This window comes from Corythoichthys intestinalis, chromosome 19, assembly GCF_030265065.1.
Source record: "Corythoichthys intestinalis isolate RoL2023-P3 chromosome 19, ASM3026506v1, whole genome shotgun sequence".
Taxonomy (NCBI): Eukaryota; Metazoa; Chordata; class Actinopteri; order Syngnathiformes; family Syngnathidae; genus Corythoichthys; species Corythoichthys intestinalis.
In genome coordinates, this window is record NC_080413.1 from 3,196,030 (window position 1) to 3,218,485 (window position 22,456).

At 40.5% G+C, this 22,456-nt stretch overlaps 2 protein-coding genes across 2 annotated transcripts in view; both read left to right on the top strand.

Annotated features, from left to right (window-relative positions):
• Positions 1–3,779, top strand: part of pinx1 (PIN2 (TERF1) interacting telomerase inhibitor 1) — a 50,600-nt gene extending 46,821 nt beyond the window's left edge. The window contains exon 7 of the mRNA XM_057822586.1: positions 3,110–3,779. Coding sequence (XP_057678569.1) covers positions 3,110–3,535 — 426 coding nt within the window. The 3' untranslated portion in view covers positions 3,536–3,779. The remainder of the gene's footprint in view (positions 1–3,109) is intronic.
• Positions 3,780–12,482: 8,703 nt separating this feature from the next.
• Positions 12,483–21,537, top strand: sox7 (SRY-box transcription factor 7). Its single transcript, XM_057822584.1, has 2 exons — positions 12,483–14,226; positions 16,388–21,537. The coding sequence occupies exons 1-2, from the start codon at positions 13,983–13,985 to the stop codon at positions 17,263–17,265; spliced, it is 1,122 nt and encodes a 373-aa protein (XP_057678567.1). The 5' UTR covers positions 12,483–13,982; the 3' UTR covers positions 17,266–21,537.
• The last annotated feature ends 919 nt before the right edge of the window (positions 21,538–22,456 follow it).

Here is a 22,456-nt window from a genome sequence, read left to right on the forward strand (position 1 = left end):
AATCGCTGCATTCGCGTTCATTTTTAACGTTACGCGCATGCCAAATTTGTCAGAAAACTGGCAATGTGCGGCAGAAAAATACAGCAAACGTAAAATAACATTTGTTTTTAGCCCCGTTGTGTTAAGTGCAGGGAAAATAAAACTCACCCGTTGAATCAGTGGGAGGCCTGAGCTTGTTTCGTTGTGACGAGATGGTCCCGAGATGGGAGAGTGAGAGAAGCTAGCTTCAAAAAGATACAATGTTGGAAATTGTAGCACAGTTTTTCGTGCGCTCCTAGCGATGACAGGATATTCCGAAATGACTTTAATCCGGAACCTTGGTAGAGTTGTTGTCTCAAATGTACATTGAAGGTCACCGTCATTTGCGATCTCTACAAGCTGATATTCCTGTTGCGCAGACATGCTCGAATCACTCGGTTTATTCACATACAGATCACGAATCCACTCTTTCGTATTTCGTGGGTCTTTAGTGATTGGGCAGTAGCATAGATTTTGTTTTCTTCGAGGTTGTAGGCTCATCTTCTGGCCCGTCAGGTTCCCTTTTCCCCGTAAAAAATCTGTCCAAAGACGTCTGTTTTTCAGTCATTCTAGTGTGGGGGCTAATTATTTCCGGGAACAAATGTGATGTGCCCGCCCTACGTCATACGTTATTATCGAGGCCAAGCGCACATAGATATACAAAACAAGATGTACTGCTAACAGTCCAATCAATGCATTTCTATGACAACCTCCTATGCTGTCGTTGTATATTTAGATTAGACAGGGATATCGGTGTGTTAAGCAGCACAGGCCAAAGTTAATCGGCCAGAATGTAGTCGTTAAGAAATTATTTATAATTTCTGCGCAGCATGGTACCAACTGCCACGGACCGGTCCGCGGCCCGGTTGTTGGGGACCCCTGGTTTAAGCCATCTGCAGGCGACTGGGAGATCATGATTATATGACACTGTGCACTGGTCCTCATGGGAAATGCAGTCTTCCTTAAGGCAAAACGTTCCCGCTTTTGTCCACCTGCGTCACTAAAACCAACCAAAACTGAAAAGTTACCTAGTGTTACTTTAGAAGCAATAAACTAAATGTTTAAGGCATTAAAAATTATGTAAACTTGAAGGTTCAAAACACTTTCTTTTACAGAATCTGTTTGAGTCGTCTGATATCATCTGATAAAAGCATTTTAAATTGATATCGAACAATATCGACATCGGTTTTGGGTCAATATGCATGTTGCCTTCAAAGTGAATGCAGAAGCCTTCTTCTTTTGTACAAGGGCTGGTCACCGTTTAGCACAGCTGTTATGCTTATTGACCATTTGATGTCTCCAAACTAAATTGCCTGGGATTTGTTATGTGAGCAGGCCATTTGCAATCGTGGTGCAAAAATTAAATGCACAATAAATAATTGAAAAATAATGAATTATAAACTCATTACATCTCATTCACTATAATGAAGCTGCTTGCGAGAGAACGCCAGGCCAATGTTTATTCTTGATTATCCTTTTATCCCTTTTTTTCCTCCTCAGACAAAACTTTTTGTCTGTTTTGTTGCTCTGCCAACTTTGCTGAATTTGCACAAAAGCGTTCATATCGACTTCCGTCTTTATGATGAAAGGGGGAAGTGACGTATGCTGTAAATCAGTCAGCACATTTGTAGTGTTAGTGTTGCTTTAAGGCATCAGTGTCAAACTCTGGCACGCGGGCCAAATTTGGCCCGCAGTGTAATTATATTTGGCCCGCGAGGAAATTTCAAATTAATATCAGCTGGCCTGCCGGCTGTAATGCTACAATCACCTCTTATACTACAAATCACATGATGTTCTGCTGTTGTTTTGGCACGTCGAAACAATGCAACAGAGGCAGAGACGTCCCCTCCTCTCTGTCAGTCGCGTCTGTGGTAGTGGTCATGGAGTTATATAAGCCTCGCTTGTTCAATATGCGTTATTAAATCAAAACTTGTTTGGTTCCATATTAAAAGGTTCATTTGTTCATTGTTGGCCCGTGGCTTTGTTCAATTTAAAATTTTGCCCCACTGTGAATTTGAGTTTGACACCCCTGCTTTAAGGCCTGAATTTTGACAATCCATATGATGACTTTTAATTAAAGATGTCCGATCGGGTCCGATCACGTCATTTTCAAAGTATCGGAATCGGCAAAAAAATATCGGCCATGCCATTTTTTAATATATATATATTTTTTAATTAAATCGTTTTCTAAATGTATTTAACGTTACAGACATAATATGTTACACTCATCCAGTGTCTTTAGTTTAGGCTTAAGGTACCGATAACGGCGGGAATTAATTTAAAAAAAAATGTATCACGTTAATTATTTAACGCAATTAATGCATGCGTTGCACGACCCACTCATGCATTGTCACGCTCAATCTGTAATGACGCTGTTTTACCCATTTAGAGAGATAAAAGGCAGCGTAAAATGAGTAGAGTGAATTTTGGCAGCCTTTGGAGCCTTTTTTTAATTGGCTAAAGCCTTACAATCCCTCTCCCTACTATTAGAAATATCATGGGAAGGAATGTGGAAAAGCAAGGTAGCAATTGATCTTTTTCTTAACCCCTTATGTTATTTCCCAACGCAGAGAAGATATATGAATTCGTAGCACTACGCACAGTCATGGGTCCACTTCCCATGATGCATTTGGGTTGAATGGCTGCAGTATCATTTACTGAAAGCTCAACAAATACACTAGATGGCAATATTTAGTCACAATATACAAAGTCACAAGTTTTTCTATCCGTGGATCCCTCTCACAGAATGTTAATAATGTAAATGCCATCTTGAGGATTTATTGTCATAACAAACAAATACAGTACTTATGTACTGTATGTTGAATGTATATATTCGTCCGAGTTTTATTCATTTTTTTCTTAATGCATTGCCAAAATCTATATGATCGGGAAAAATTATCGGGAATGATTGGAATTGAATCGGGAGCAAAAAAAAAAAAAAAAAAGACAATCGGATCGGGAAATATCGGGATCGGCAGATACTCAAACTAAAATGATCGGATCGGGAGCAAAAAAACATGATCGGAACAACCCTACTTTTAATGCTTTTTAATGACTCGCATAAACCTTGAAATTATTTTATCTTTTCCAGGAAAGCAGCACAGATTCCCACGGCAATGCGCCCGAGACGCCGACCCCCACAACGGACGAGGCCGCCACCAAGACGGTGACCAGCGCCCTCACCATGCAGGAGTACTTTGCGCAAAGGATGGCCCAGCTGAAGACGGCCCGCGGTCAGCCTGAAGAACCCAAAAAGAAGAAAAAGAAGAAGAAATCAGAAGCAGATGTAGAAGAAGCAGGTGAGTCTTCAAAAAAGAAGAAACGAGAAATTGAGGACGCCATGACTGGAAATGACTGCGAGGAAAATGAACCTCAAACGAAGAAGAAGAAGAAGCGAAAAAACAAAATGGAGGTTGAAACCGAAACACTACTTGAAAAGAAAACCGGCGAGGAGGAGGAGTTGGAGCTTGTGGTGCCTAAGAAATCCAAAAAACACAAGAAAAAGAAGGAACAGTGATCACAATTCAGCGCCATTCATTCAAATTGGATCGGACGTCTATCACCGTCAATGGCCGCCGATGAACTAATAACTGATGAATTTTAGACCTACTGGTTAAACCGCTTAAAATATTCTGGGAATGAGTCACAGTTGAGGGTGTTGCCTCAACACCATGCGTTTTTTTTGTAATTAGCCCTGACTGATTTTTGACTTTTTAACAAAATTACATTAATTAAAAATAATTGAGCAACTTTTAAAGCAACACCGTAATCACCATTTATTGAAAAAATCCAATCGGTTGTCAGCCATTTGAATGCCACGCCAAAAATCGGTGACGCGTTTCCCCTCAAAGGATGTCTTTTGGCCAACTTGACGGTAACGAGGAAATCCGCTAGCACGCCGCGTACACGACAAACGTGTTTGTCGGCGCCCGCCGTCGTGAGTCAGATGAGGAAGAAAGTTTGATTCCAAAAAAACTGGCACTCGTTTATGGTATGGAGGAAATGTTTTTTTAAAGAAAGTATTTTCTTAAAGGGACTATACAGGATTTAAAATGCTTTTCTACTCGTGCGTGTGTGCGCCACCAATGCACTGATGAACCCTGACATACCCCAAAAAAAAACATTTTCATCCCTTCAATAGAGAGTTCGGGTCCATCATTCTAGGTGAACACGCTCCTTTGTGCCGTCTCTGCCTAGTCTCCACTTGGCAAAAACACTTTTGTAACCCACTTAATACTCGCTATTAAGAGTAAACAATCACGTTTGCTCATGAATATCTACAAAATCATTGCAGCACAAACAAAAAAACAGCACAAACGATTGACGCCATTTTTAGCCTTTTTTTAAATCAAAATGGGGGGCTGGTTGACCTCAGATTGATCTATAAAAGAATTGTAAATATCTCAAAAATGACAGCAGCAGAAACAATTGACATTTTCATATAAATTTACATTTGATGTGGTACCAACTTCACTGACATGTCCGTCAATATCAATGGTAGTGAGAGAGTCATTTTCGGACTATTAAAACGCTACTTTTCCTTTATTTTGATTCCTGCGGCTTATAGTCCAGTGCAGCTTATTTGTTGATTTACAGTGCCCTCCATAATTATTGGCTAACCCTGGTTAAGATGTGTTTTTTAGCTTCTAATAATTTTTTTAAAAATTCAAATAATATGGGACCTTAATGGAAAAAAGGGAAAAATCCAACCTTCAATACAAGTGCATTTATTCAGTGGAGCAAAAATCCCACATAAAGAAATAATTATTTGACATCAAATAATGTGTGTCACAATTATTAGCACCCCTGGTGGTAATACTTTGTACAACCCCCTTTTGCCAACAAAACAAGGTCTGGGGACTGAGATGGCCATGGGAGGAGCTTGATTTTGTGTCTGGTGAACCATTTCTGTGTAGATTTGGCCATATATTTAGGGTCATTGTCTTGCTGAAAGACCCATTGACGACCTATCTTCAGCTTTCGGGCAGAGGGCAACAGATTTTGATTTAAAAATGTCCTGGTATTTCAAAGCATACATGATGCCATGCACCCTAACAAGGTTCCCAGGGCCTTTGGAAGCGAAACAGCCCCACAGCATCACTGACCCACCCCCATACTTCACAGTGGGTATGAGGTGCTTTTCAGCATGCACATCTTTCGTGGCACGCCAGACCCACTTAGAGTGTTTGTTGCCAAAAAACTCAATCTTGGTCTCATCTGACCAAAACACACGGTCCCAGTTGAAGCCTGGGCCTGCCAATAATTGTGACACACATTATTTGATGTCAAATAATTATTTCTTTATGCAGGATTTTTTCCCCCATTGAATAAATGCACTTGTATTGAAGGTTGGATTTTTCTTTTTTTCTATTAAGGTCCCATATTATTTGAGTTAAAAAAATATATTAGAAGCTAAAAAAAACACATCTTAACCAGGGGCGCCAATAATTATGGAGGGCAATGTATTTCATAGCGGCATTATAAGACTATCATAAGACCGTCATATTTATGACATGAAACTGTCATGGGCATTAATGAATGCTTATGACTAGGGTTGGGACTCGAGCATCGATGGGAACCAGTTCTATCACTCCGATGCTCTCGGAATCGTTCAAAATTTTAAATTTCGATTCCATGTTTCGATCCCCTGACCGCAGAGCCGAAACAAATTGCTCAAGTTCTAAGACTGATATTTGTATGCAAGTTAAAATTAGCCCTGTGAGAAGTTCATATAATTAAAAAAATAATAATCGAGAAGTTAAGACTTTAGTATAATCCATGCAATTCTTGTTTTACCCTGCCTCGAGAATCGTTCGGAACCGGAATAGAAATGTGGAATCGTAATCAGAACCGGAGTCATTCCATTTCAAACGATGCCCAACCCTACTTATGACAGATGTCATTAACTCATTCACTCCCAGCTATTTTCAACGGTGTAAGGCCCTTCGCTCCCAGCCGTTTTACTGGATTTGGACTGATTTTGCAAGGCCCAAAGAAAATTCTCTCCTATTGGGATATATCTCACCAAAAGAAAGATTAGACTCTCTTCTTTCAGCAGGAAAAAAAGGTAAATTCATATCTTTTCCTTTCTTTAGAAATCAGCATTAGAAAATGGCGTAGTTTGAGCAATTTTCCAATTTCTGATGAAAAAACAAATTGAGCTTTTTGTGAAAGCATACATTTCATACATACATTTCATATTTTTGACTTTTAACACAGCTATTTTTTGCTTTAGTTACATCCCAAACATCTGAATAATGTTTTCCTTTCACAAAATATCATAAACAACAAGACAAATAGAGCTCTTGATAGCTAAGTAACAATTTATTTTCACATAACTGAGAGATGACGCTGTTGTGGCCGCAACAGCCGGGTAAACTTCCATCATCGCCGCTGGATGGATTTTTTTGAGTCTCTGCGGAGTCTGCTCGGCAAGCAGCACGGACTCAACAGCGTCATCCGCTGCACTGGTGGTCCCGGTCATTCTGCTCGGTCGTGCAGCTCCTGGCATCCCGGGCGTTCTAGGTTGTTCTCCATTTAGTCGTCTTCCTCCGGCGCCCCGGCCGTTCGTTGTCGTTGAATCGGGTTGCGGGTCTTACCAAATGCACTACTGCCCTCCATTGGCCAGTTTTATTGCTTTAAAATGGAATTTCAGCTTTGTGCTTTGGAACTAAATTGAATCAGAACCCAGAGATGACTCGTAAAAAAAATAAAAAAACCCGTAAAAGACATAAATATGTCTATGGGACACTGGAACAATAAAAAATAGAACGTATTTATACGTTTTTGGGAGCAAATAAGTTCAGCGCTACAATATTCATAGTTGGCCTAAGCGTTGAATGTATTTCTTGTTGGTGTTCGTCCTTCTCTTCGGTCTCCCCATGACCCTGCATTTGCCTAATAAATGAAACAATGACAATGGGAGTACATCGTGCTCTCATGTGACTCATTAAAACTGTTCAGACCAATAGGACACTCAGATTCCCATTCTCCATGTCAAGCAGCTGAACAGGGCAGGTTAAAAAAAAATGTCATTAAGTATTATCCGGCAAATTTTGTCCAACTCAGATCTTATACACCCATTCAAAAGTGAGAATTTGCCGGATGACACTAACTATAGCATCTGTCGTAAACATTCATTAATGCTCATGGCAGTGTCATGTCATAATCAACAACTGGAGGATTAACTAAAGAAATGATTAGCACAGAACATAAATTTTGATTGTTATTTACATCCCTAGTGCTGCAATTCATGCTAGGAGGCATGTTGGACGACAATTTTGACAGCAGGTGGCAGCAGAGGTTGTCGGTCTCCCGCAAAGGAGCTGTGATTCTTGAAGCAATGATGCTTTGCAGCCAGTTGAGTCAAATCTTCGTGGTGGTTCATTTGGTCTTATGACAAGTTTATGATGCTGCTGTCAAAGTGTTACCAAATACCATAACTAGCAATTACTGAAACTGGAAGAGTAACTGAAGACATAATTTGCACAGAACACGAATTTTGATTGTTATTTACATCTGTAGCGCTGCACTGCATGGTAGGAGGCATGTTGGACGACAACACTGTTGACAGCAGATGGCAACAGAGGTTGGCTGTCTTCTCCATGGGAGCAGTGATGGCCAAATGAAGCTTCTTGAAGCAATGAAGCTTTGCAGCTTCATGTTGGTTCATTTGGTCTTATGAAAGTCATATGATGCCGCTGTCAAATAAAGTGTTACCGGTTAATATCTTTTGGTGTAAACATCCCATAGTACAGTGAAGACAGCTGCGGCTTATAGTCCGGTGCGGTTTATCTATGAACAAATGCTGTTTTCGTGTCAAATTTGGTGGGTTGCGGCTTATTGCCAAGCGTGCCTTATAGTCCGAAAATGACGATAGTTTATAGATTTTTTAGAGTTAATTCAAAATAGTTTTCTATTCTACCAATGCCCTGATGAGTACACCGAGTCGTGACATCTGAACTGAAACTGCCCCAAAAAGGTCTTCTTCAATAGTTTTCTGGTCGACCACGCTGGGCAAACATACGCCTCTGCATGTCCACGCGCTGTCTCCACTTGGCAAAAAGACTTTTATAACCCACCGAAGACTTGCCACTAACCGGAAATGATCACGTTTGCTGTTTTTATGTTTCTGGTGCTGATCCGACGGGCCAAACATTTGTTGCTTTATGTTAATGCTCGAATAAGCTTAACACAGGCTGCAGTTAACGTTTTAGCCTGTAGGTGGTAGTCGCTAGGGGGAAAAAACTTTAGTCCCTTTGCCAAGCAGGAGTGGTTGGCAAAGATATTTTATCACATAGTGACAGTGTACATGGCATCTCTGCGACACCAGGACCCATTGACAGTGTTGCGGAATGGCCTCGCCTTCACATGGTGTTTGCGAAAACGGAAGGCGAAGTCGCAAACAATTGAAGCCGGGCTCCGAAGTGGAGGGATTTGATTGCGGGGGCATGCATCCATATCAATGGAAAGCTCCCGCGCCGATAGCGTCAGCACTGGCACACGTCACATTCGGCGTGCACAGCGGTGCTGCTAAACATTAAAAATAGAAATTATGGTGGAACATCGGCTTTAATTGACTGTTTTTAGAATTTGAATATGTTGAATGGTTCCATTTTTGTGCCTTTTGGAGCCAAAGAAAAATGCCATTGCTTGGAGTGGGCGGGTATGTTGTCTTCCAGGCTGAGGAGGTTGTTGGGGTCAAAGTGCATCATTGGGTGTCGCCTTTTAAATCTGCACTGCCCCCTAGGGCCTGGCATGAATACTACATCGTTTTAACGTAAATTTGCAACATCGTTCGAATGGAGATGGCACACTATAAATGCAAACATGAAATCTGTTGTATTCTCCGAGCATCACCTTGTAAATGGTCCCATGTTACAGCTCCACGCACCAACTTACCTTTCTGTCTGACCCTCCCCTCGCCCAACCACGCCCACTTCTGCAAATTGGGCCTCTGTGAGGTTGCACCCCAAAGACCCCATAAGTTCAGTCCATGGTTGCAACCAAAAACTGATAAGAATGCATGAAATTGGTAAATGGGTCATTTTTTGAAAACTCCAATTTTGTCTACTGCTAATTTCTCATAATAAAACTAAAAGCCTGGTGCTAAACATTTGCTTATTACAAAAATAGCCAGTTTCTGTCTCAAGAACTTTATATTTTACGTCACAAAAAAAAAAAGCTTTGTCCTATTTTAAGAAAACAAAAATAAAAGGTTCCACTTTTTGTGCAAATTTTGACTAAGTTCCAAAAATTAACCAAAATTGTCCCATTTTAATTACCTCTGGGGGAAAAACTTTAATTTTCTATTAATTCTTCATCAAAATATCATAAAATACAGTGGGGCAAATAAGTATTTAGTCAACCACTAATTGTGCAAGTTGTCCCACTTGAAAATATTAGTCCTGTAATTGTCAACATGGGTAAACCTCAACCATGACAGACAGAATGTGGGAAAAAAAAAACAGAAAATCACATTGATTTTTCCAAAAATGTATTTGCAAATCATGGTGGAAAATAAGTATTTTGTCAATACCACAAGTTCATCTCAATACTTTGTTATGTACGCTTTGTTGGGAATAACAGAGGCCAAACGTTTTTTGTAACTCTTCACAAGCTTTTTACACACTGTTACTGGTATTTTGGCCCATTCCTCCATGCAGATCTCCTCGAGAGCAGTGATGTTTTGAGGCTGTCGTTGGGCAACACAGACTTTCAACTCCCTCCACAGATTTTCTATGGGGTTGAGATCTGGAGACTGGCTAGGCCACTCCAGGACCTTGAAATGCTTCTTACGAAGCCACTCCTTTGTTGCCCTGACTGTGTGTTTGGGATCATTGTCATGCTGAAAGACCCAGCAACGTCTCATCTGCAATGCCCTTGCTGATGGAAGGAGATTTTCACTCAAAATCTCTCCATACATGGCCCCATTCATTCTTTCCTTTACACAGATCAGTCGTCCTTGTCCCTTTGCAGAAAAACAGCCCCAAAGCAGGATGTTTCCACCCTCATGTTTCACAGTGGGTATGGTGTTCTTCGGATGCAATTCAATATTCTTTCTCCTCCAAACACAAGAACCTGTGTTTCTATCTAAAAGTTCTATTTTGGTTTAATCTGACCATATCACATTCTCCCAGTCCTCTTCTGGATCATCCAAATGCTCTCTAGCGAACCGCAGACGGGCCTGGACGTGTACTTTCTTCAGCAGGGGGACACGTCTGGCAGTGCATGATTTGAGTCCCCGGCGGTGCATTGTGTTACTGATAATAACCTTTGTTACTGTGGTCCCAGCTCTCTGTAGGTCATTATCTAGGTCCACCGTGTGGTTCTGGGATTTTTGCTCACCGTTCTTGTTATCATTTTGACGCCACGGGGTGAGATCTTGCATCAGTGGTCTTGTATGTCTTCCATTTTCTAATAATTGCTCCCGCAGTTGATTTCTTTACACCAAGCGTTTTACCTATTGCTGATTGAGTCTTCCCAGCCTGGTGCAGGTCTACAATTTTGTCTCTGGTGTCCTTCGACAGCTCTTTGGTCTTGGCCACAGTGGAGTTTGGAGTGTGACTGACTGAGGTTGTGGACAGGTGTCTTTTTTACCGATAATGAGTTAAAACAGGTGCCATTAATACAGGTAACGAGTGGAGCCTCGTTAGAAGTTAGACCTCTGACAGCCAGAAATCCTGCTTGTTTGTAGGTGATCAAATACTTATTTTCCACTGCAATTTGGAAATAAATTCTTTAAAAATCAAACAATGTGATTTTCTGTTTTTTTTCTCATTCTGTCTTTAATGGTTGAGGTTTATCCATGTTGTCAGTTACAGGACTCTCTAATCTTTTCAAGTAGGAGAACTTGCACAATTGGTGGTTGACTAAATACTTATTTGCCCCACTGCATTATACTAGCATCTCTATCACACATTGGTGGCGCTAGACATCCAATTGAACGTCTGGTGCCGTCAATGGCAGACAAATGCAAAATTTATCACGCTCTAACATGATGTAGAACATTTTCCCCCCTCCGACTTCCGTCAATTTGCTTTTTCACTTGCTCTATTGAAACTTCTGAAGTAGTTTTTGTTTTTGGCAGACGGACCAAAACAATGGCGTCAAAGTCATTACCATCTCTAATGAAATTTCATGCTGAATTTGACTCATGTTTGCATTGTTGTTGTCCCTTAGCATTCCCTTTGAAGAAGCCACGTTATTGTTTTTTCACGTTTAAGTTGCATAACGGTGTCGCCGACACATTGAGTTGAGTCCGAATCAGCGCGTTGAAAGGAAATGTGAGGCAATCCATCACTGATGTGCCCATGGGAGGTACAATCTGGGGTGTCAGGTGTCGTATCCTCTTCCTGTGCATGGGCGCGCTTCCACTCTTCTGGGAAAGAAGCTCGGCACGATTTCGGGCTTGTCGCCTTTGGGCATATATGGACCTAAAATTGAGCCTTATGGGACATCAGTTTAGAAAAAAAAAATTTTTTGGAATTTTTTTTGTAATGAAGATGGGAAAATGACCTAAAATGGAGCCTCGGGGGGCACCATAATTAAGATAAATAAAATTGAGTTCACTGTTTGTAGATTGACTAAAAAACAAAAGAATGTGGGTATTTTTTTTCTATTGGAGAAAATTGACAAAACCTAATTCAAACCATGGCCATTTCTGACAAAACTAGATGGACCTGAAACGGAACCTTGTGAGACATCAATTCAAAATTTTTAGATGAAGATTTTTTTTTTTTAACGAAGAGGGGGAAATGGACCTCAAATTGAGCCTTGTGGGACGCCACAAATAAGATCACAGTGTAAAAAAAAATTCTTAAAGCAAATTAAAATTGAGTTCATAGTTTCTAGTTAGACCAAAAAAATATTGTTAGCGGTTTTTGATATAGGAGGGAAATGGATGGACCTAAAATTGAGCCTTGTGGGATACCACAATTGGTAGGAAAAAAATAATTTGAATTCATAGTTTGTAGTTAGACACACACACACACACACACAAAAAATGGCAGTTTTTTATTTTTTTTTTACAGATGGATGGTTGGCCAATACAACTGCTTATAGTCTATAGCAGGGGTGGGCAAACCAGTCCTCGAGGGCCGCAGTGGGTCCTGGTCTTTGTTCCAACTGACCCAGCACAGATAGTTTAACCAATGCGGTTTCAGCAGAAATGAGAAGCACCTGACTGCAATCGACTGATTGCACTTGTAAAACAGCAGATTGGTGAAAAGGTGTCCTCTTAATGGGTTGCAACAAAAACCCACACCCACTGCAGCCCTTTGTGGAATTAATTGCCCACCCCTGGTCTATAGCATGAATCTCCGATAGAGGAAAGTAGATGGACCTAATTTTGAGCTCTGTGGGACACAAGATTATATATATATATATATATATATATATATATATATATATATATATTTTTTTTTTTTAAGTTCATTAAAAAATTTAAAAAATAGTTTGTTGTTTGTAGTTGAACTAAAAATAGAAATCTGTTTCTTTTTCTATAGGAGTAACTTGTCAGTCAAGGTTCTGTGAAGTTTTGACAAAAATAAATGGACCTTAAACTGAGCCTTGAGGGACATCAATTGAGTTTACATTTTTTGAAGAAAAAAAAATTATTGAAGGGGGAAAAATGACCTGAAATTGAGCCTTGTACGGACACCACAATTAAGATCATGGTAAAAATACTTTTTAAAAAAAATTTTTAATTAAAATTGAGTTCATACTTTGTAGTTATACTACAAAAATGTTGGTAGTTTTTTTTTTTTTTTTAGGAGGAAAATATATGGACCTAAAATTGAGCCTTGTGGGATACCACTGTTGGTTTAAAAAAAAAAGTTTGTTGTTTATTTTTTTTCAAAGTTAATTAAAATTAAGTTTGTTGTTTATAGTTGGACTAAAAAAATACATATTTAAAAAAAAAATCTTGGAGTAAATTGTCATGGTTTGAGTCTGTCAATGTTCTGTCAAGTTTTGACAAAAATAAATAGACCTAAAACTGAGCGTCAGTTCATAATTGTTAGATGAAGGGGAAAATAGTTAATGAAGGGGAAATGGACCTAACATTGAGCCTTGTGGGACACCACAATTAAGATCATTGTAAAAATACATATTTTTTAAGAAAATTAAAACTGAATTGTTAGATTGTGGTTAGACTAAACAATGTTGGTATTTTTTTAAGGGGGAAAAAAATTGTCCTAAAATTGAACCTTGTGGGATACCCCAAGTTCATAATTTCTAGATGAACAAAAACCATTTGCTTTATGCAGGAAAATGGAGGCAACTAAAATTAAAACTTGAGGGAATGTTGTGAAACAGTATAACACACAGTTTTGGCCCACCAATACAGAATATAGTGCAAGTACAATACAAGGTGCAGGCCACTTGCATCGACATGAAAAATGTCTCTCATGTCCAAATTTGATCATGTTAATTTCCCCCAAATTTGTTGGGGAGTCCCATTTCAAAAATAGAAATAGCATTGAAATTCCCTAAACGTTTGCCAATTTGGGCAAGCTGAGCGTTTAGAGTTATTCCATTTGGCACGTGCGCCTGTCGCTTTTTGGCGCACCTGAACGCACCACAACAGGTCTGATAAGTTTTCGGGGCGCGTCATGACTTGTGCCACAGTCGAGGAGGAGCGTCTAAATTTAAAAAAAAAAAAAAGTTTCTCATGTGCTTTTGAACGGGCGTCACGTTTTTAGCTCGGGAGGAGCTGAAAAGAAGAGCCCCCCTCCTCAAATATAAAGCCCCCATTGCGACGCCAGAGGAGAACCTGGATCACACCCCGCCGAGGAGGAGCGCACACCTCCGCGCGCTCATTCGGAATTCCAATCACTCTCATTTCCACTCGAAAAAACCCCTCATTTTTCGAACCCGAGTCACTAAATAGTGACAGATCAGTTTTATATATTTTCTTTAAAAAGCGCTCGGGTCCGCAAATTTGGCGGCCAAGCAGCGCGCACATGGCCGCCCTCATCAGCGCGTACTCGTCGTGGCCCGACTCCTTTGACTGTCCGCCGCCGGCGGAGGGCGACTTGGCGGCGGACGCGCACCGGGGAAGCGGCGGAGGCGCCGCCGGGGAAAAGACGCCGGAGCCCCGCATCCGACGGCCCATGAACGCCTTCATGGTTTGGGCCAAGGATGAACGCAAGCGGCTGGCCGTGCAGAATCCGGACCTGCACAACGCAGAGTTAAGCAAGATGCTCGGTAGGTCCCAACTTATTATTATTAATAATCACTTTTAAAGTTTATATTTCTCTTGGGATTTATTGCTAAGTACTCCACCCCACCTATTAGTTGACGATTATTTAAGAAGCAATTTGTAATCAATTAAAATCACTTTTATACATGACGTTTCTTGCGGGAGTAGTCAACTTTAGAAACTGACCTTTAAATAAATCTTGTGGGGAAAATATCTATTTTAGGCGTTCAAAGTTCACTTTACAAAGGAATAATTGAGCTTCAAAAATAGATATTTTCCATGAAATCAAGTCATTCTAATTTTATGGTCTCCCTTTTCTTGTCCTAAATGGAAAAATGATTTTGTGCACTTCATTTTTAAAAGAAAACCAGATATTCTAAAGCTTTTTAAAGGTACTGGCACATGAACAAAAACATTTTTTCATAATCCCTAATTAAATGAACTTGCTTATTATAAGAAATCACATTAAAATATCAATTACAGGATGTCACATTAAGCCTCCAAAAAATTTCGGACACTTTTCAAGGTATTAAGTTAACTTTATACAAATGATTAAAACTGGAATGCTTTATGATTATGTATTGTCATATTAAAACTAGTTAATTTGATATCAACTATACCAATAGACAAATAATTTCAATGGGGAAACTAAATCCATTTAACGTTCATGCTCATTTAATTTAAACACAAAAATCCAAACTTAAAATTACAACCCAGATAGCAGACCGACATTGAATAAACGTTGATTTTCCGTCAAAATTATCAGTATGGTTGACATCGAAATTTTCGACGTCAAGTGACATTGAAATAACTTTGTTCTATGGTATGTCAGGCAATGGTTGGGTTAACATTGTTTTATAGTTGATGAACTAATGTTGACAAATAGTTGTTTTATGAGTGACCAGGAAATATGATTGAAAAGTCATTGAATTATGGATGGTTTTGGTCGAAAACATAACATTGATTCAGCGTTGTTCCAATATTATTAATAATCGAAATGACGTTTAAATTTTGTAAGGATTTCAATGTTGAAACTGCATTTGAGGTTGAAAAAGTGACGTTGATTCAACGATACAAGTTCGACAGCGGGATATTGATCCAACATTTGTTCAACGTTGGTTTACTATCTGAAATGTTATATCATTAGGGAGCTGTAATTTAATGTTTTTTTTTCCTGAATTTTGACTTTTCTATACGTTCCCAAAGCTTCTCAAAAAACTTCACAATTGTATTTGGTTTTGGCTGCATTTATGATAAGATGTCCATGATAACGAGGCAACATTTATATTAAAATGTATGCGGATTCATGACTTTGATGTCACAGTTCAATTAAAGGTGGAGAAAATCAGTTTAAATTAGAAAACCTGATTTGGTTAATGATGTTGCGTCATATAATTACTGTCATTTCCTCAAGTAATTAAAACACTTTTTTTGTAAACAGTCACTTAACGTCGTTTTTGACATGGATCGGTGTCCAATCCAAACTGGATTTGTTGGTCTTTGCGCCGCTGCAGCACATCGGACAGGTTAAACTCGACTAGTTTTGACCTTAGCTCACTTGCTGCTATTGTCGGCGATAGACCTCTGATGAATTTGAACTGGAAGGGAATGAATGAACTCATTCCCTGCCAGCCCTCCAAGTTCGAATGGATTGGGCGTCTGCCAGTAATAAATTCATAGAAATTCATGAAAGGATGATTGGACGTCTATCATTGGCAATGGCACCGAGTTCACTCACTTTGGACATCTACAGATTTATCCAATTGAATAATCGCTCAAATTAATCAATTTTCACCGAATTATTCGACGGATTCAGCAAACTCGGCATTTAACTGCAAAATTAGTCGACAGATTAAACTATTATGGTTGAGATTAATAATCACAAAATTTGATCGATTCGGATTCATCGATTAATCGCAGAATTATTTGCCACTTTAATCTATTAACCAATTCACTACCAATGATCATATTTAAGTGTTATTGACGATGGCGTTGGAAATTATTCATCTCAAATGTGTTCACAATTTAACCTATCAAATTATTCAATTATTGCCAGACTTTTTCATCTGATTAAGCTATCATACCCATCAAACTGAATTGGACGCCTATTACAGTCCAATTTTTTAGCGGTTTACTCAAGCCTTGTTTTGGTTTGTTTCAAATCAGGGAAATCGTGGAAGGCCCTGACACCCCCCCAGAAGAGGCCCTACGTTGAGGAAGCGGAGCGTCTGCGCGTGCAGCACATGCAGGACTACCCAAACTACAAGTACCGCCCCCGCCGCAAGAAGCAACTCAAGCGCATCTGCAAGCGCGTGGACCCCGCTTTCCTCCTCCTTCCGCCCGACCAGAACGCCCTGCCCAAGCAGCGGGCTCTTTGCCGCCCCCTGGAGAAGGACGACGGAGGCGAAGCCCGCTTCCCCGGTCCGGCTTTGCCCGGCGTGCAAAGCTTCCGCGACCCTGCGGCGCCCGGAGGTTTCGACGCGTATCCCTACGGTCTCCCCACACCTCCAGAGATGTCCCCGTTGGACGCGGTGGATCACGAGCACGCGCCCCCGTCGTACTACCGCGTGTCCCCCGAGGAGCAGCACCAGATGGGCAGCCCGCCGCCGTACCACCTGGACTACGGGCAGACCCAAATTCACTGCGGAGGCACGCACGTTCCCCACATGACTAGCGGCGGCAACGGACTGGTCCCCGGCTCGTATTATAGCAACTCACCGTTCCCGCTGACCCACCACGGGGTCCAGCACAACCACTTGGGTCAGCTGTCCCCACCTCCGGAGACGCAAGGTCACCTGGAGACTCTTGATCAACTGAGCCACGCGGAACTCCTCGGCGAGGTGGACCGCAACGAGCTCGACCAGTACCTGATCGCCGGAGGGGGCGGCTACCATCATGAGCAAGGCGGCGGCGGCAGCAGCGGCGGTGTCACCGTCACGGGTCACATCCAGGTGTCCGCCGTCACCTCCTCTACAGAGAACAGTCTCATTTCAGTTCTGGCCGACGCCACCGCCGCCTACTACAACAATTACGGAATTTCGTGAACTTGAATTTCGACCCCCGGCTAAGACAATACTCTGTCCGTCCCTTTTCTAGCACTGCTTCGGCGTCACGGGGCTTGAGGAGAGCTAGCAAAAAAAATTTGTGGGGCGCACCCTCGCGCACATATGATAAATAAATACCCAACTAGCGCAGTGGTTCTTAACCTTGCTAAAGGTTTCACATGTGAATTCACCAAACCCTTCGGAATCAGAAAATAAAGCAATTTTTTCAGTATATATCTAAGCTAGCAAGCTAATAATTGAGCAAATTCCAGTTCAAAATTCTTCTCATTTTGACAGCATGTTTTATAAACAGTTCAAAATTTGAGACCACGCTTCCCACTGGTCTGTTGTATTCCCTCATACCATATATACTGCAATAGCTAAGCTAGCGAGCTAATATCTAAGCGAATTCCTGCTCGAATTTCTTCACATTTTGACAGCAGATTTTTTTTTTTTAAACAGATCAAAATTTGAGTCCACGCTGCACATAGGTCTGTTATTGTTCTTCATATCAAGTCTGAGTCAACCTTCCACTGAGCAAACCCATCAGATCGAGGACTAGCAGTTAAATGGATTAAGCCGGTAAATCGTGAGCAAACCAGTACAAAATGGGTCTAAAAAGCCACTTTGCCTAGATTTTAGCAGTGTACAAAAATAGGGCTCTGCATTTTAATACCTTCGCCAAACCCATTTGATTAACTCGCTGAACCCAGGTTAAGAACCACTGAACTAGAGGTTCTAACTTGAACCTCAGGTAACTCAAGCCTCTCCCAACTGACTCCAGAAAAGTGGGGCACAGTGTTAGAAGGTGGCCACTCAAACACAGCGCACAAACTGTAACTCACTGATAGCGATAGACATCCAGTGACTTGGAAGGTGTGGTGGCGTTAGAATTCATAGATTAATTGCAAAGATACTTGGCAAAATCATCTATTGGTTTCATCAATTAATCACAGAATTATTAGACAGATTAAAAGTAGGGGTTGCTGAGGATCTTATTTTGTTTGTCAACCCCATCCAAAAATGGCCGTTTCGGTCCAAATTTGTCATGGTCGTGCATTTTCCTCCATATGAGGCGTGCACAATGGCAGGAAACACGCAAGCTGGATAGTTGATGTACTACTACTACTACTAGGCTACTACAAAGACAGCGCTCTATTTCACTTACAGTGTGTGTTGGAGTTTTTGTATTGGAAATAAAAGCACTCGTGTATTATAATGCAAATCCCCGCATCTAGATGGCGCAATGACACGCAAACACATTTCAGACGAAAAAGTCCATACAGCCTGGGTTTAACACCCACTTTTCACAACACTCACATAAATTGCACATGAATAGCCCACAGTGCTCTGCATGGTGGACTCTCAACAGCAAAAACAAACAATAATATGGCTACAAAGCAAACTATTTGATGTTCTCCACGGTCTAAATCTGCAGCTAGCTTTTCCTTGCTGGGCACTAATATAAAGTATCATAGTCATCTTTATTTTCGACCTCAAATTTTAGAATATTTAGCTGTTTTTGTAAAGAAAAATATTCAAATTCGTTTTTGCGCCATGTTAACGCCTCCTTTGTCAACAATTAGTTTCAATTCCAATAGCGCGTTATCGTTATCCAACGTGACCTGCTAGCGGGCAAGGTGTAAGATGGTGACCAAGTTGTTAACACACACACACACAAAAAATTCAACATATTGAATTCCCAAAGTTATGTACGCTATTGTTTCAATGTTTTATTTATTGATTTATTTAAAAAAAAAAAAAAAATCTACCAAAACACTTTTCCCCCTCCCCAACACCAGGGGGTGCTGCAGTACTTACAACATTGTTTTTTTCCTCTCCCCAACACCAGGGGGTGCTGCAGTACTCTCAGTGTTGGGGAGGGGAAAGAAACCAATTGTAAAAAAAAAAAAAAAAAAAGTCCTTTGTTATTTCTGAATTAATTGACAGATTGACCGCATTCATTGATTCATCGCAAATTCCGTCAACAGATTAATCAGTAAGATTCATATATTGATATCAGATTCATAATTATGAACTCGTTTTCTGGAATAATTTTGTTTCAATGCCATTGAAAACAAAAGCCATTCAATCTCTTTGGACTGGTAAAGACTGTCAGTGTTAAAAAATCGCAGATTAATCACAAAGAATTAATCTTCTGATGCGTTTTGAGATTAATCGATTAACCCCAAATTACCGTTTTTGACACGAAATTTGACACGAAAATGGCATTTTGACATAGATAAGCCACACTGGACTATAAGCTGCAGCTCACTGAATATGGGTATTATTATATTATGAGAATGTGTTATTATTTACACCAAAATATTTTTAGAGGTAACACTTTACTTGACAGCGGCATCATAAGACAAAATAAACCACCATGAAGCTTTGAACTAATTGGTTACAAAGCTTCATTGCTTTAAAAAGTTTCATTTGGCCATCATTGCTCCCTTGGGGGAGGCAGTCAACCTCTGCTGCCACCTGCTGTCAACATTGTTGTCATCCAACATGCCTCCTAGCATGCATTGCAGCAGTTCAGACGTAAATAACAATCAAAATTTCGTGAGCTCAAAAATGCACGTTCTTTGCTAATTATTTCTTCAGTTACTGTTCCAATTGTTTCATTAATTGCTAGTTATGGTATTTGGTAACACTTTATTTGACAGTGGCGCCATAAGACCAAATGAACCACCATGAAGCTTTGAACCAACTGGCTGTAAAGCTTCATTGCTTCAAGAAGTTTCATTTGGCTATCATTGCTCCCTTGGGCGAGACAGTCAACCTCTGCTGCCAACTGCTGTCAACACTGTTGTTGTCCACATGCCTCCTAGCACGCATTGCAGCACTACAGACGTAAATAACAATCAAAATTAATGTTCTGTGATCGTTATTTCTTCAGTTACTGTTCCATTTGTTTCATTAATTGCTAGTTATGGTATTTAGTCAAACTTTATTTGACAGTGGCGCCATAAAACTGTCATTAGATAATCATAATTATGACATGATACAGTCATGAGCATTAATCAATGCATATAACAGAAGTCATTTAGTGTTATCCGGCAAATTATCTCACTTTTGAATGGACCTAAAAGATTCGAGCTGGACAAAAATGGTGTTAGAGACAAAATTTACCGGATGACATCTGTCATAAACATTCAGTCATACCCATGATCGTGTCATGTCATAATTATGATTGTCCAATGACAGTCTTATGGCGCCACTGTCAAACAAAGTGTTAACAAATACCATAGCTAACTATTAATGAAACAACTGGAACAGTAACTGAAGAAATAATTAGCACAGAACACGAATTTTGATTGTTATTTACATCTGTAGCGCTGCAATATATGCTAGGAGGCATGTTGGACAACAACAGTGTTGACAACACGTGCAAATGTGTTAATATGATATGAATGAGAGATCTATAAAAGAAAACAATGATTTGTACATGAATACATGCATATAAATATTTCAAACAAAATACTGTATTTTTGCAATTGAAAAAAAAAAAAAATCCGCGATAAACTTTGAAGCGCGAAGTAGCGAGTTATCACTACTACAAATAAAAAACAACTATTTTTAGGATACATTAGTAATGTTAAAATATTTACCGTGCGGGAAAAACACATAATACTACAAACAGTACTGTATAAGTGGCAGTAAAAGTATGTAAGTCAAATTGTTAAAAAGAAAAAGTCATAAATATCTCGATTCATCTCAAAATTATTCGACAGATTAATCTATCATTAAATTTATTATTGTCAATTATCCTAGTTATCATTCGCTGTTAGCTGCTCTTAGTCAAACATTTGAACGTCTATCGCCGTCAATGAGTTACTATAACAGCTAGGCTAGCAGGTGTGCCGCAACGACGCAAAGACTGACAAATCCGACTAGCCGGTGTCAAGAAAAGAAGCTTAAAAGTAGGACACTAGAAAAGGGGACACCTCAGGGAAGGCTAGCGGGGCTCCCTCTAATCGTCATGTACATTTCACACACTTGACTTGTAAATGTTTGTAAATACAGAACCACTGACGGATGCTCGCCAGGAGCTAATTTAAGATTTTTATGTTTTTCGAAACGCTAGTTGTCAACCTAACGAGGTTCCTGTCCTAAGTACGCCCCCTAGCTTAATAATATACGGTATGTATAATCACATCTATGATTAAACTAGGGTATCAATGTATGCTGATTTCAACTGTAATTTAAAAATGGATTGTCATTTCCTGTATAAAGCAACATTGTCAATAAAATCCAAATGTTGGTGCACGCGTGTCGTCTTTTGCTGTTTTTCCCGCTAGCCGCCAACGCCGAGGGATTAGCCGCCGCAACAAAGGCACGCTAGCCCGCCTCCGCTAGCGTCCTTTTGTTTTCCGTCTTGCAGAAAATATACAGAAATAAACGGTCAAATCGCCCCATTTTTTCTTTCCGAGAAAAGGAATTTGGGGCGGAGGGGACAAATCCTGGAGTCTGGCTGCTCTTCCTGGATTTTTGGGGGAAAGCTTGAGTCGTGATTCTTGTAAAGAGGATGTGGCGGAGGAGCGGTGTTTCCTGCCTGATAAGGTAGCCGTGGAAGGGGGGGCGGCCGTGTCAGGATGTTTGGGCCTGCCCGGTCCCGACATTAGGTGGGAAACTGCCCGCAAATGACACCATAGGGTCCAGCGTGTCGACAAATAGCGCTTTTAAAGTTGTGATTTTTTAAAAATATGTCGCACCTGCTCTTTGTGTAATAAATTATAAAATACACATTGAACTAGTTTTGTCATTTTCCATGTTAGTATGTGATACGTCCGGTGCATACTTTCAGGATGACATCACTATAGGCTACCATGAAAAAGTGTTCGTCCATGTCCAGGGATTTTTGCCCACTCCTCCATGCAGATCTTCTCCAGAACCTTCAGGTTTCGGGGCTGCTGCCGGGCAACACGGACTTTCAGCTCCCTCCATAGATTTTCTATCGGGTTCAGATCTGGTGACTGGCTAGGCCACTCCAGGACCTTAAGATGCTTCTTACGGAGCCACTCTTTAGTTGCCCTGGCTGTGTGCTTTGGGTCGTTGTCATGCTGGAAGACCCAGCCACGACCCATCTCCAGGGCTCTCGCTGAAGGAAGGAGGTTGTCAGCCAAGATCTGGCGATACATAGCCCCATCCATCCTCCCCTCAATACGGTGCAGTCGTCCTGTACCCT